The sequence below is a fragment of the Ricinus communis genome, chromosome 1, assembly GCF_019578655.1.
Source record: "Ricinus communis isolate WT05 ecotype wild-type chromosome 1, ASM1957865v1, whole genome shotgun sequence".
Taxonomy (NCBI): Eukaryota; Viridiplantae; Streptophyta; class Magnoliopsida; order Malpighiales; family Euphorbiaceae; genus Ricinus; species Ricinus communis.
Window position 1 is genome coordinate 2599463 of NC_063256.1, and position 14544 is coordinate 2614006.

The 14544-nt window shown below is 34.7% G+C and overlaps 2 protein-coding genes across 4 annotated transcripts; one reads left to right on the forward strand and one right to left on the reverse strand.

Annotated features, from left to right (window-relative positions):
- Nucleotides 1-854: 854 nt before the first annotated feature.
- LOC8286724 (serine/threonine-protein phosphatase 2A 65 kDa regulatory subunit A beta isoform) lies at nucleotides 855-8034 on the forward strand. The gene is made up of 13 exons (XM_002511912.4): nucleotides 855-1049; nucleotides 2084-2498; nucleotides 2680-2926; nucleotides 3685-3797; nucleotides 4057-4136; nucleotides 4282-4423; nucleotides 4559-4639; nucleotides 5327-5431; nucleotides 6157-6339; nucleotides 6511-6603; nucleotides 7092-7231; nucleotides 7320-7386; nucleotides 7703-8034. Exons 2-13 carry the CDS (start codon nucleotides 2106-2108, stop codon nucleotides 7820-7822), a joined length of 1764 nt encoding a protein of 587 aa, XP_002511958.1. The 5' UTR covers nucleotides 855-1049; nucleotides 2084-2105; the 3' UTR covers nucleotides 7823-8034.
- A 533-nt stretch (nucleotides 8035-8567) lies between these two features.
- LOC8286725 (aspartyl protease APCB1) lies at nucleotides 8568-14533 on the reverse strand. 3 transcript variants are annotated; one of them, XM_015729076.3, is made up of 9 exons: nucleotides 13632-14533; nucleotides 11592-11709; nucleotides 10688-10917; nucleotides 10357-10596; nucleotides 9645-9798; nucleotides 9472-9557; nucleotides 9081-9200; nucleotides 8921-8993; nucleotides 8568-8819 (listed from the first exon to the last, which is right to left on the reverse strand). In XM_015729076.3, exons 1-9 carry the CDS (start codon nucleotides 14246-14248, stop codon nucleotides 8796-8798), a joined length of 1662 nt encoding a protein of 553 aa, XP_015584562.1. In that variant the 5' UTR covers nucleotides 14249-14533; the 3' UTR covers nucleotides 8568-8795. The 3 variants fall into 3 exon arrangements, with proteins under 3 accessions (XP_015584562.1, XP_048226830.1, XP_002511959.1); XM_048370873.1 differs by having other exon boundaries at nucleotides 9086-9200; nucleotides 9472-9548; nucleotides 13632-14531; XM_002511913.4 differs by having other exon boundaries at nucleotides 9086-9200; nucleotides 13632-14526.
- Between the last annotated feature and the right edge of the window lie 11 nt (nucleotides 14534-14544).

Consider the following 14544-nt stretch of genomic DNA (forward strand, 5'->3'; position numbering starts at 1 on the left):
AACCTTACACTTTTTAACAGTTTTATCAAATTGTTTCAAGATTTTAAAATAATTTAATTTATTTTAAAAAACACTTTCTGATGATAATTTTTATAGTTTCTCAGTAAAAAAATTATGCAAGAAATCGATTATACTTATTAAAATAATAATAATAATAATAATTATAAATCAACAAAAAATAGTTATCTTATATTTAATAACATTACCATTAAAAATTTCATGTACATATATTATCTCACATATTTTACATCTAAATGCAACAAATTTTTATTAACTCACTAACTTTTTATTAATAAGTAAAATTGACTTTTCATGTCATTTTTTTATAATATTTTAAAATTGTTATCAAAAAATATTTTTAAAAATATAATTATTTAAAATTTTAAAATAATTAAATAAAATTGTTAAAAAGTATAGAATTCAAGATTTAATTAATAATTAGGCCTATGTGGCAAAGTTTTATATTTGCACTTGTATTTAATACCTATCTTTATATATATTGACTGTCGGTTGGTTGGTTATGTGCTATTTTGATTATAATTTTTATTTTATATAAATTAATTTTTTATCAATTTAAAATTAAGATGTAATAGAAATGTAATATAGAGAAACTTTTTAATACTTCTCTAATGAAAAGAAATAAGGAATATTGAACAAATTGAATTGAAAAACTGAACGAATTGATAAAAGAAAAATCAAACGACTAACTTATTAACCAGCTAATTAGCATAGAAGATTAAATTTAAAATATAATTTAATGGTTCGGATAAGGAAGCTATGACCATGTAAGTAGAAATAATAAAAGAGAAAAAAGGAAAATCCATAGAAAATGGGCTAAGAATACGGGCCGACCAAAAGATCTGAAGTTCTCGCAAAATAAACCCAAACCCTAAAATTAAGAGCAAAATTCAGGGTAAAAAAGAAAAAGTAAATGCTTTGGATCTCTCTATTGACACCAAGAGGATCTGTCTGTTTGCAAGAACAAGTGTCTTTACAGATCGAGCTCCGAGAACGAACCTCTCTCTCTCTCTCTCTCCATTTTCTTGAAGGTATTTCTGATTTCAATTGGAGCCATTTAAATTGTCGAATTCCAGATCTTAACCCTACAAAACTCCAATTATCATTTATTTGTTTATTTAGTTATTAGGTCTATCAATTCTGACGTTGAATATCAGTTATCATGTTACTCTTGTGTTAGAGCATTTTATCATTCAATATCTTTGATCATGTTTGATTATGGAGGTTATTTGTGATTAGTGAATAGTTATTTGCTGCCTTCTTTTTTGTGTTAAAAAAAAAAACATAATTGAAGATGCATTTTGGTGCACTTAAAAATGGAGAACTTTTCTCTAATATTCATGTAGGATCCACATGAAAGATGTGCAATTGAGTTTTACCCACATGCATGTGAGAGGAGAGTGCATTTTTTCTTTAGTACATTGGCTATGTCGGGGCAATATATATATTTTTTTTTGCTATTAGATTGGTGGCTTTGATGTTAATCAAGTGCCAGGAAACCCATATACTGTGCTAAGAGAGATATTTAGTATGCTCTTTATCCCCAAATAGCATATAAGATATGGCAATGGATTTTTTATTTGGCAGTGGCATAGATGATTGGTGGACTAAATGTGCTGTAATAGAGGGGGTAATGCATGGTGTCGGTTGTTTTTTAACACAGAATGGGCCCGCAATTCTGTGCTATCATCCACCTTAACAAATTAATGGCTATTTTGAACGGAATCATATTAAAGGATACAATCACACTGCTAACTAAAATATGTTAGTAAAATCAGAAGATATGGATATAATTGTAAAAGCTGCTTAAGTTTTTTGTTCTTTTTTTTTTCCCTCTTTTTCTCCTTAGGCCTTCAAATGAAATCCAAGTTTGTTTGAGTAGTTTAGTCAGGCTAAGTTAGATTTATTGTCCCATAAAATTAACATCTTACACACTAGTTTTTCCTGCATTGCTCAGCATGCCAGGGGGGGTATCCAAACTTTAATTATATTGCATGTGTCATTTGTAAATGTCTATTTAACATTGATTTATTTGCTGTTAACAATTTTGTTTCTATGTTTGTAGCTGCAAGAGCTAAAGAGTGAATATGGCAACAGTTGATGAGCCTTTATACCCAATCGCTGTTCTTATAGATGAGCTAAAAAATGAGGACATTCAACTCCGGTTGAACTCAATCAGAAGGCTTTCTACAATTGCACGTGCACTTGGGGAGGAAAGAACGCGAAAGGAATTGATTCCTTTCTTAAGTGAGAACAACGATGATGATGATGAAGTGCTTCTTGCAATGGCAGAAGAATTGGGGGTCTTTATTCCTTATGTTGGCGGCGTGGAACATGCCAATGTTTTGCTTCCACCACTAGAGACTTTGTGCACTGTTGAGGAAACTTGTGTGAGAGACAAAGCAGTGGAGTCCTTATGTAGAATTGGGGCACAGATGAGGGAGCAGGACTTGGTTGAGTATTTTATACCACTAGTGAAGGTATTACATACCACTTTAATGCTATATGATTTTTCATCTGTCCATTCCTGTCACCATTTAATGTGCCTGCCATTTACCTCATTTTATCGTTAATAATCTGCTGCTGCTATTACATAGTATGGTTGTAAAATATTCTGTTGGTCTATTTTCTCCACTTTCATTTATAGTTTGTAATGTTCAGAGACTGGCTGCTGGTGAATGGTTTACTGCTCGAGTTTCGTCGTGTGGCTTGTTTCATATTGCATATACAAGTGCCCCTGAGACAATAAAAACTGAATTACGAACAATATACAGTCAGTTATGTCAAGATGACATGCCCATGGTTCGAAGATCTGCTGCAACAAACCTAGGAAAATTTGCTGCTACTGTTGAGCCTGCCCATTTGAAGGCTGATATCATGTCCATATTTGAGGATTTGACGCAAGATGGTATTGCATTACCTCATGATGCTTTTTTTTTTCCTTGATAGTTACCACTATCATATTTATAGTCATATGCATACATTTTTTGTTCTTTGATTATCATTGAAAGATGCGCCCACAATTTTACTTTGAAAAGGACAAGCTGCATCTTACATTTTGCTTATTCCAAAACTCTTCTCTAGACTTTTAAGTGGCATGCCTTTTTATTTAGAGAATAGAGTTATCTCTATTTCAGAAGTTGTACTATTCTTCTACCAGCAGTTCAAAAAGTTCCCCCGTTTTCCTTTTGTTTGCAATAACCTAACAGAGCTAGCCTTCATGCTACACTATACTGTCCTCAGAAAGATGATGAAATTTAATCTTGTCAGCATTTATTAAACACTTTCTTTAAAATGAGTGTAGTTGTCTTTATATTTAAAAAGTATCCACTTGTTAGTAATTTGCATGAAATAGCTACCTGCATTTTGCGTGTAATTGTCTCTGCCCCCCGTTGATTATTTTATACTTGTGCACTTCTATGCAATTGTTTTAGTTTTTCTCTTCCCAATGTTTGTATTTTGGAATACATGAATGAAAAGCTAAGTAAATTCTAATTGCTTGAAAATCATAATCTGTTTGTTTTTATCTATTTATTATATTTATTTATCATTATAGAGACAAAAGAAGCCTTCTTTAGGTTTATTTTAAGCATATCCGACATTACTGCATTAATTCTTTTTTAAATGGTGAAGTATGTCTGAGTCTTTGATTTATCTTCATTTCAGATCAAGATTCTGTTCGACTATTGGCTGTAGAGGGTTGTGCAGCTTTAGGCAAGTTGTTGGAACCCCAAGATTGCGTGGCACATATTCTCCCTGTCATAGCCAATTTCTCGCAGGTAAGCCATGTTTTGGCTTTTTATTTGTTTGCTTAAATAGAATTCTTTATTGTCTTGATAAGTTTATGTTTCATTTTCTTATTGGGTTGAATTTAGTGCAAATTAATTCTAGAAAAAGTATTTAGTTATCTTCTTCCTAGATGTATAATGTGCAAAGGGAGAGTTGCTTCCTTTTCATGTTTTATTATTCCTAGAATGATATTTTGCTTAATCATTAGGATTTGACCATAGCACATTATGCAAAATTTGATCTGACCAGGATAAGTCTTGGCGTGTCCGTTACATGGTTGCAAACCAATTGTATGAGCTATGTGAAGCTGTTGGCCCTGAGCCCACCAGGTAATTACTTTTGTGCCATATAGTAGACTTTTGCGTGTGTTTTTATACAATCAATAAAAAATCCTCAACATATTATGGATCTTCTATGATTGTGAAAGTACTTGTTGCTTGAATCCTAATTTGCTGGTATGATGATATATTTTAGGTCAGATCTTGTTCCTGCATATGTCCGGCTACTTTGTGATAATGAAGCTGAAGTTCGTATAGCTGCTGCTGGCAAAGTAACTAAATTTTGCCGAATTTTGAATCCAGAACTTGCGATCCAGCGTATTCTTCCTTGTGTGAAGGTATTCATGCTCGTGAAATGGTTACCTATTTCAAGCAAGTTTCTTGTTTAATTAAACCATTGTGATTTAGTTCTGGTACAGTTCAAGTGTACCATCTCTAATGATACCTGACCTTGTTAAGTTTGCCTGCTGTAGGACTTGTCCACAGACTCATCCCAACATGTACGTTCAGCTTTGGCTTCAGTTATAATGGGAATGGCACCAGTTTTGGGAAAGGTAAGTATACTGTCTCTGTAATTACATTGTTATTCTAACTTGAAGGGAATAAGGGAGTTGCATTTCCACAGAAGTAAACTATTCTGTTTGTCTCAAACCGTGAATGATATAAAATACTAACTTTTTTGCAGGCAACTGCATTATTCTGAGTTGCATGAACATCTTGTGATCTTATTTTAGTTCTAATGTATTATAGTTTTGAAGTTTTGTTTTCTTGTAAATGGTTTGTGCTCATTTGGTTCTTTGACACATGGCTTGTTGCTTCTACAGTTTGTTGCTTGTATCTTTATTCTTCTCTTTTCTTTTTTTATGCATTAACTGCTTATCCAGAAAGAGGGTACTATTATTATGTGTTCTTGCAAGTGGACAATGTCAGGGCAGTCTCATTCTCAGTTCCTGTTACGATTCTTAACATCTAATACTATTTATCACTGCTAGGTTTTCTTTTGCAATCTGTTATAAATCCTTATATAGCCACCTACAGCGGACATGCCTGCAGATATATCTGTATTTTGTGTCTTTGGTGATGATATCTGCACACGACGAGGCAACTCTCTCTTTATACTGCTTTTGATTGATTTGCCGGATCTCTGATATAATGATTTATTGCAACCCAACTTGCTTCATCCTTGAAGAGAATCATTGTTTCACTTCCCGTATATGACATTTTATATTGATGGTTTACAGGATGCAACGATAGAGCAACTGCTGCCCATCTTTCTCTCTCTTTTGAAAGATGAATTTCCCGATGTTCGTCTTAATATTATTAGCAAGCTTGATCAAGTCAATCAGGTTCGTACAAATTCTTGAATTGATCCTTTCTAACTTCATCTGTTAAGGAACATCTTGATGAATGCAGTTGTATCTTTTCTTCAGTTCTTTTCACCCTCTTCGTTTGAGTAGTGGTACTGAAACCATGAACAGCATCTATGGATGAGACGATAAAAAATGTTTTGGATATTTAGTTTGAATTCTTGTCATGGTTTCCAACAATTTCTGGTTTCTTGGTCTCGAATTTGATGGTTTTCATTCCATGTATTCTGTTCTGGTGAAGAAAAAGTAGCCCCTTCATTTCTTTCATGTTTGCTCTTCCATTGAAGCGTTAAGTCGGCAGGATTCATGTCAAATAATGAGTTGATTTATAATTTCAGCACTAGGGGAAAATATATATGACATGTGATTCCTTACAAGATATGCTGGTTGCTTAGGAGTATTTTTAGACATTAGCACTTAGGTTAACTTTCTTGTGAAACTGTGTATGAAATCTGTGGGGTAGGAAACCAGCTGTATGCAAGTCTAGATGTTAAATTCTCATCCGAAACTTTTTATTAGCCATGTATTGCACAAGTTCCTTCTCTCACATTGGAGGTCTACAGGCTTAATTAGGGACCGACCATGTGAATTAAAAAAATCATGCTAGATCTTCAATTCCTGCTGGCAGTTTTCTTTGCAGTCATTATTCATTACGCCGATTGCTTACCTTAGTTATATTGCTGACATGCCATATGAATTTCCAGGTCATTGGAATTGATTTACTTTCCCAGTCCCTGTTGCCAGCAATTGTAGAGCTTGCAGAGGATAGACACTGGAGGGTCAGACTTGCAATAATAGAATACATACCCTTATTGGCTAGTCAGTTGGGCGTAGGATTTTTTGATGATAAGCTCGGTGCTCTGTGCATGCAATGGTTAAAAGACAAGGTTTGTGAAGCTTCATCACTTTTCATTATCAACCCCTCCCAAAGCAAGGTTGTAGGTTGTTTTTGCAACTTCTGTTAGCTTAACCAAGCATCTTGCGGAACTCAGTAATTAGCATCTTTATGCTGTGTTTTTCTTTTTGTGCTTTTGCTAACTGTATTGGCTAAATTGTAGGTTTACTCAATTCGTGATGCAGCTGCTAATAATGTGAAGCGCCTTGCAGAAGAATTCGGTCCAGACTGGGCAATGCAGCACATAGTTCCTCAGGTTTGTTCAGCTGTATCACAATGTTTTTGCTTGTGATTATTCTTCAGAGGAGGACAATAAGGTCATATTTGCTATTCCATTAGTTTATGTGGGATACAAATCTCACGGTGCTTGAATTGATATTGGAGAGGGGATGCCTCCTGTAAATGGAATTACCCCCCTTAACCTGCCCCTGTGAGGTATAACATTTTGAGCTCGATTCAAACATAATGGCCTTAGCAGAGTTCAAGTCTGGCAGGAAATGATCTGACCAAGCTTGAAATTTGAATAGTTGAATCAGCTCTATTCATTTTATGCTCCTTGGAAAGCTCGTGTGGAATAGGCAAAGATTGGGAATAGAGATAGAATGGGACAGAGTAAAACTATTAGGCTACATGGAAAGGTTCCATTAGCCTCCATCTATAGAATTTTAATTTCTTGATTTTTCTTTTCCTTTTCCATTTTCTTTTGGACTATATCTTCTCAACTACTTGGTAAACTGTTGACAGGTTCTGGATATGATTAACAACCCTCACTATCTGTATCGAATGACCATTCTACATGCAATTTCTCTGCTTGCTCCTGTTGTGGGCTCGGAAATTACTTGTTCCTCACTTCTTCCTGTTGTCGTCACTGCATCAAAAGATAGGTAAAGCAGCTCGATTTCAAAACTTGACTATAAGCAATAAGATCTTTGTCACTATGTAGGTTGTGGAGCTGAGAATTGCATGTTACAGGGTACCCAACATCAAATTTAATGTGGCTAAGGTGTTGCAATTGCTTATCCCCATAGTTGATCATTCGGTGAGTACTTTTCTCAATTTATTTAACATTTATGCCTGGAAGCACTGGCGATGACATGTGATGTTAATGTAAGTGTGCATTTGTTCAGCGCACAACAAAATTTACCATGATTTGGTGCTTAAAACTTCTTTCTTGATGATAAGACTAGGGTTTTTTTTAAAAATTTTATTTTCATATTTATTTATTTAAACATCATCATGAGGCTACATAAAGTTCAGAATATTTTAACAGGGCTGCAGTTTAGCATACTCGATTTATTCCACCTCATACTCTTGCGGGCTAATTGGGAACTGACACTGGTTTATGAACGCTGCAGGTGGTGGAGAAGACAATTCGTCCATGTCTGGTTGAGCTGAGTGAGGACCCAGATGTTGATGTGAGATTCTTTGCTACCCAAGCACTACAATCGAGTGATCAGGTCATGATGTCTAGCTAGATTGAATTTTGTTGTAATTAGGAATTCTTTGTCTTCTCTTCTTTCCCTCTTCAGTTCAGTTCAATCTATCTTACTGGCGTGTGTAATTCCTTACTAACGGTGTGAAGTTTTCTTCCACTGAGACAATCTTTTTCCCTTGGACGGTCTCTTGAAAACATATCAGTCTGTATCATGTCGTGCTAATGGCATATCCAGTTTTTCTATTTATCAAATTTGTTTGGCAAGTTTAGTTAACCATTTAAAGAAAAAAGAGTTGCAGTAATCTATCTGATAGGAGCTGCTGCTAATTGGGGGAAATTAAAAATATGATATCTTTGGTTCGAAATTGTTGGCCCCCTCCCTTTGGAATAGTTGGAAGCACAAGGCAGAGATGGGAATGCGTGTCACTCTCCAGCAAAGGTAATGTTTTTCTAGAAGTATGTAAAATAACCATATAATTATATTATCGTTTTATTTTTAATTTACATGGAAAATCACATTTTAATTTCACATCCTTATAAGTACTATATTCGGATTCATTAAATAGCTTTCAAATGTATGTTCTCGTAACAATTATTTTTTTATTTCTTTTTCAAACACGAATCAATCTTTTATGCCATATTTATCTTTTAAAGAATATCATTATTGTAAATTATTCATTTTTTACATGTAAAAATTAGTTGCTTAAAGCATGATTTTAACAAAAATCATTTATATAACTGAATTCATTGTTTGACTACAATCAATGAACTGAAGTGGATTGGCGTTGGATAATGAACATATATATGTATATATTTTATCAAAACTATTAATAGTATAAACAAATGACCTCATCAAGTAGAGATAATTTACAGAACTGAAGTAATGATGTACAATAACATCTAGTTTTGTACTAAAAACTATCCCTGGAAGAATGGGAGGGTGCTAAATGTTTTAGGCTTGATACAATCTGATTGTGTCCACCCAATTTTGTTGTTGACATTGTCATATATGATCAACTGCCCCCGCAATGATATATCTGCAAGGAGTCGATACGAAGTAAACTGGACTGAATAGAATCCATGTGAGAGGTTTCTTAAAAGCTCGGAGCTTATTATAAAATTTTATAAGCAAATATACCTCCAAGTATAATTGATGATCCATCATGCACATCGCTACCGTCAAGAATGCCCAGGCACACATTGCCTTTATTCTGCAACAAACCAACAGTGATCTCATTACACAAACCATCCATCTTCTATACAATGTACACTGTGTGAGCTTCATAGTTAAGAGCAACCTTACACTGATGATTAAATAGCCTTCTGGAGGAATCCGAAACTTAGTCGAGATAATCCACCATTTGCTTCCAAATTGAAGGGTTAAAGTCTTGAAGTATTGCTTAACATCTATAACAGATCTGCATGCATTTGAAACCTCTGGTTACAGTAAGTATCATATGCGTTATAACTTTCAAAGTAAATACCATTCTGTGATTTTCCCTATGTGCTACTCTTGGGCATTTTAATATGATGCCATTCAGTTATCATTTCTGGAAGCACATAGAGAAAAAGAAAAGAAAAGAAAAATCAATCTTGAAGAGACACTGAAACCTTGGCTAAGAGAAGCTTGGAGACAGTCTTTTGTAGTGTCCTATCACGTTTATAGATATATCTAATTTTCTGCTGTACCTGATTGGGAATTTTGCTCTCCAACAGAAGGGCAATGTTGGATCTGATGTATCTTGGATAAGTGCCTCTCCGGAAACCTGTTTAAGCTATATCAATGCATAACAATCAGAAAAATCTTCAATGGAACAGTAAAAGAAGAAATTGGTGGCATTAGCAGTGATGAAATTACTTACAGAAGCAACCAATTCAGAATATGCTTCTTTTGTGAAGTATGTATAAGAACTGCCACTATCAAACACAATCCTTCTCACTCTTCTCTCCTGCCCGCCTAAACTGAGCGGGCCACTTCCATAATTTAATTTCATAATCTGTGTCTGATATGAATCTCTGAGAAAGAAAATGTACAAAACAAAGATGATAAAAAATATCAAAGTGAGCAAAACAAATTAGTACAAGACCATTTTAAGTGGTTTATAAAATCAAACATGCACACAAATGTACAGATAAAAGAAAAATGAAGAAGGATTATAATGGGAGGGTGCTGGAAAAGTATGAGCAGGAAGGAGACATGGGTGGTTGCATTCCTAATACTGCTACTGCAGGAAGCTTTTGGATACAAGCACACTATTTAAAACTGAAATTGCAGATTTTAACATGCTGCATTTACTAAAAATTGTACAGGAAAACATGAAGTACAGAGCTTCTTCTTCTCCCCTTCAGCTCACTAAGTGCTAGGTAAAAAATGATTAAATGAAAGTGCTCTTACGAAAATTTCAATCAAACATGACATGATATTTAACCAAAATGGTTGCCATTTTCAGATTGATCCGGTCATAGCATTTTCTGCCATGAAACATTCTCTGTAGTAAAGAAAAACATTACTCTAGAGTTTAAAATCATTATCATTATTGTTAGAAAATATGATCTTCATATATATTTACTCACATGGATGGACTGTCGAGCATGGGAACCCATGACATGCCCCATCGTGGTACAAAATCATCACCTAAGAACATGTAACCACCACCAACTACATCATTGGCAAGGCAATGACCTACCACATTATTAATAATCCCGCGGTTTGCCAACTGAGAAGGTAAACTAACTTTAGCTTTGCTCAGTCCAAGAATTCCATCTGTCTTCACCAGTGTGTTTAAAAGTAAGCCTTGCTGATCATATGCACACCTTCCAGAAAAATATAAATGAACGTATCAACACTATGGAATCAAATTAAGTAGATATAAGAAATGAAAATTGGCAAGTAATGAAAATTTACCCAAAATTAAATTTTAAATTAGTTGAAGATCCATTTGCCATAGTTAAGTGAAGTTCATCTCTTGCAAGAACTCCCATTGATGAGCTATGATCAGCATATTCGATCTCATAATCACATTGTTGGCATGTTTCACAATACCCTGCCTTTTGATTTCTGTGAAGTTCCACACATAATGAGTCCTTTGGTGTAACAATATTGTCTCTTCTTGGCTTGTACAAAGCATTGGCTCCCTACATCAACCATATAGAACATTAACTTGATCTCCATAAATTTAATGAAACCTTGAAATTTCACCCGTAAATTATCGTTGGTAGATACAACTTATCTTTTACGGATGTACAATAGTAAGGATGTGCAAGGGAAATAGCAGTTTGTCATTTGACACTTGAATAATAGGATATGTACCACTAGAAGAAGCATGTCTAACACTCTAACTGCACAATAACTTCCTTTTGCTCAACTATTATAACAACAGTCAAGAACAGTAAGAGGTCACAGTTATGACAAGAGTTAAACCACTGCAAGTCTGCAACTGCTTGTCTTCCAAATTTCTCACATGCAAAGAAGATAATGAAATGGACAGTGGCAAGTACCACTTTTATCCACATATTCTTCTAATTTTTTTCTTTTCCCTTCTCTGTTCTTATGTTTGAGGGGCAGGGAGTTGGAGGGAAGGAAACAGATAAAAGCAAGAAAAGGCACAGGCACTGATGTATTCACCAAAACATAGCCGATGGAAGTGAAAGGGCTAAAGAAAAAGTTGTACAATATCAGTTATGACAGCAATCAGAAACAGATTGAATGTAAAATCTGAGGATACATGTCAGATCATAAAGGAATTAGTTGCCCATGTGTCCCATATATAACCCACTGGCTCAATGACCAGTAACAATTTAGGTGTTACCTTGGCACAGCTAGTGCAAGGAGCATCACATTGAATCCATGTTAAATCACTTGCAGTATCAATATCCAGATAGTAAGGTCTTGGAGGGTTCCCAACAAGTATGTATGTGAAGTACAATCTGTATATAAGAAACAGAAATTTTGGATAGGATCAGTACTGATGAGAATTTTAATGCATCCAAAGGAGATAGCGCCAGTTAAGCCATTGCATTGACAAATTCCAATACGCATTCACAGCTAACCAGCAAGAGAAAGTTACATTATGCTCAGAAATCAACCCAATGGGGTTCATCAGTCAGACAAAAACTGCAAAGATGCTTCTTTTGATAGGTAATAAAAAGTATTTTCACGAAAAAAAGAAATAGAAAGAAATGGTTCTTTCTTTTCATGTGTGTGTTGGAGAGAGAGAGAGATGCTTGAAAAACAAAAACAAGAAACTAATTTCAAGGTTGAGCAGGAACTCAAGAAAATATGGTATTCCACTAAGAATTACCCAAAAAGAAGATCCCTAGAACCTCTCTTCTTGAGTAGCTCCACTTGTATCTCCACCCCCTCAACTAATTGACTATTCACATATTCCACATGAAAATTATAAACAACAGAAGATTGAGCAGGAACTCAAGAAAATATGGTATTCCACTAAGAATTACCCAAAAAGAAGATCCCTAGAACCTCTCTTCTTGAGTAGCTCCACTTGTATCTCCGCCCCCTCAACTAATTGACTATTCACATATTCCACATGAAAATTATAAACAACAGAAGATTAGAGCTAAACATTCTCACCCCAGTGTCTAAAGCTATCCCTTAAAATCCCAGAAAGACTCCAGATATCAACAACTAAACTGCAAACAAAGAAATATATAGGGGATGTGGCATCCTGGCCACAGAAAAATGAAGCAAAAAGATGTTGCATGTCTCTAGGTCCCACTTACATGTTCAACACCACTTTCTCATCCTAAAACTTGTCTTTATCAAGTCATTACCTACAGTAAGCATTTTCCACAAGTCACATTTAAACCACACAGGTCGCCATTTTAACTATCCACAAGTTCTAAGGGAAAAATGTCACATTCAAAGAACTTATAAAGCTGCATCATAAGATTTAACCTCAAATTCACAAATTAAAATTGCAATCTCGATCAAGTGAAATCCAAAAATATAATTAGAAACACATTTGGTAATTCCAGCATCCCATCTTCTGGCATTCTTATAGATCTAAAATAGAATCCAACAAATCAGTCCACTCATAAGCTCACTGTAATTGCTTATCATCTGCCCCAATTACAAATTACTCCAGAAAACAGTACCTTCAATTTTTCTTCTCCAAAACATACGTTAGAAAGCATATAAAACACATTAGAAAGCATATAAAAATGGTGTCTGCTGAAAAAATAATAGAAGCAAATTGACTAGCACTCATCTTCTTTAAATTCCTGTGATGCATGAAACTTTGTAATCATGAAATAAGCTTTGATTACTAGCTAAACACCACAGAATTTTTACTGACAAAGCGCACAAACTGATTGACACAGCATTCCACTCCTGTAAAGCACTTTTGCAGTTTCAGCACTTGATAGCTATATTATCACAAATAGATATGCGCCATAATATAGGTGTTCATGCTAAAAGACTTACTATCAGCACATATTCCACTGGTTATGCGACATGAATGCCTCAATCAGAAGATTAGGAGGTGTTTTAAGTTCTTCTATGTAAAGTACCAGTCAAGAAAACTAATAATCAACTTAATACAGAAGAAAAAGAGCTAACTAAAAGTTGGATCATAGCACTAGGTACCACAACAAGATCAATTATCATTGTGTATGTTGCAACTATTGGCTCTAAATATATATACTTTTTGTAGAAAAAAAGCACCTTCAGAAAGCCCAAAAAGGGTGCTTGTTAAAGATATAAAGGGTCCAACAAAAGGAACCTTTAGTAGTCCTTTAAAAACTGCTCCTTCTCAAGTTAAAATTGGCTCTCTTTCTCTTTCAATTGCTATGTATCCAATCATGAATGAATAAACTGGACACATACGTACCCATCTGGATAAACATTGCCTCTAACAGGAAAAACGGAAGAAGAATCCACAGCAGCAGCATTTGAAGAAGCCAACTTATAGTTTCTATTAGGAACAATCACATCATCATCATTAACTGATGCCACCAAGCTCTCCTTATAAACAGACCTAATAGATTTATGCTCAAGATTACTCTGAGAAATCTCACGAATGCCAAATTTATGATACAAAGGGAAGATAAAAGATTTAGTCTTTTCATCATTATCATCATCAGAAACCTTTAATTCTAGAAGGGTATTTGAAAACAAGGACCTATAAACAATAACAGCAAAAAGAGAGATGCACAAAAGAAACAAAAGCTTTCTTGGAGTACTAAAATAGAGACCAGAGAAAGAGAATTGGATTTGTGGGTTCTGTGGTGGTAGAGATGGAGACTGAACTGGAAGTTGAGATTCTCGATGGGTTTGGATTATAGAGGGTTCTTGTTCATGGTTTTGGTGAGATTGTGGATAAGTAGCATCATGATCATCATCAGTGAGTGTAAAAGCAGTGATTGTTTTGCCTAAAGATGGGTTATTTGGTGGTGGAAGTGAAATTATAACTACTTTAACATGAGATGACTGATCATCAGATTCCATTATCTCACTCTCTATCTCTTATCTAGGTATGCGTCGAATTGATAAAAAAACAAGATATAAAGATTGAAACAATCAGAGAAGAGAAGGATGGTGTTTTTTCTTTTTCCTATATATATATATATATATATATTATACTACTCAAAAGGCTTGAAATTCTTCTTATATCAATTGTCTCTAAAGTATAGACAGAGCGAGAGAGAGAGAGAGAGAGAGAGAGAGAGAGAGTTGAGAAGTCAACGTGAAAGGCAATGGCGTAATAGAGATGGCAGGGGGAAGAATGATTCAAAAAGAAATCC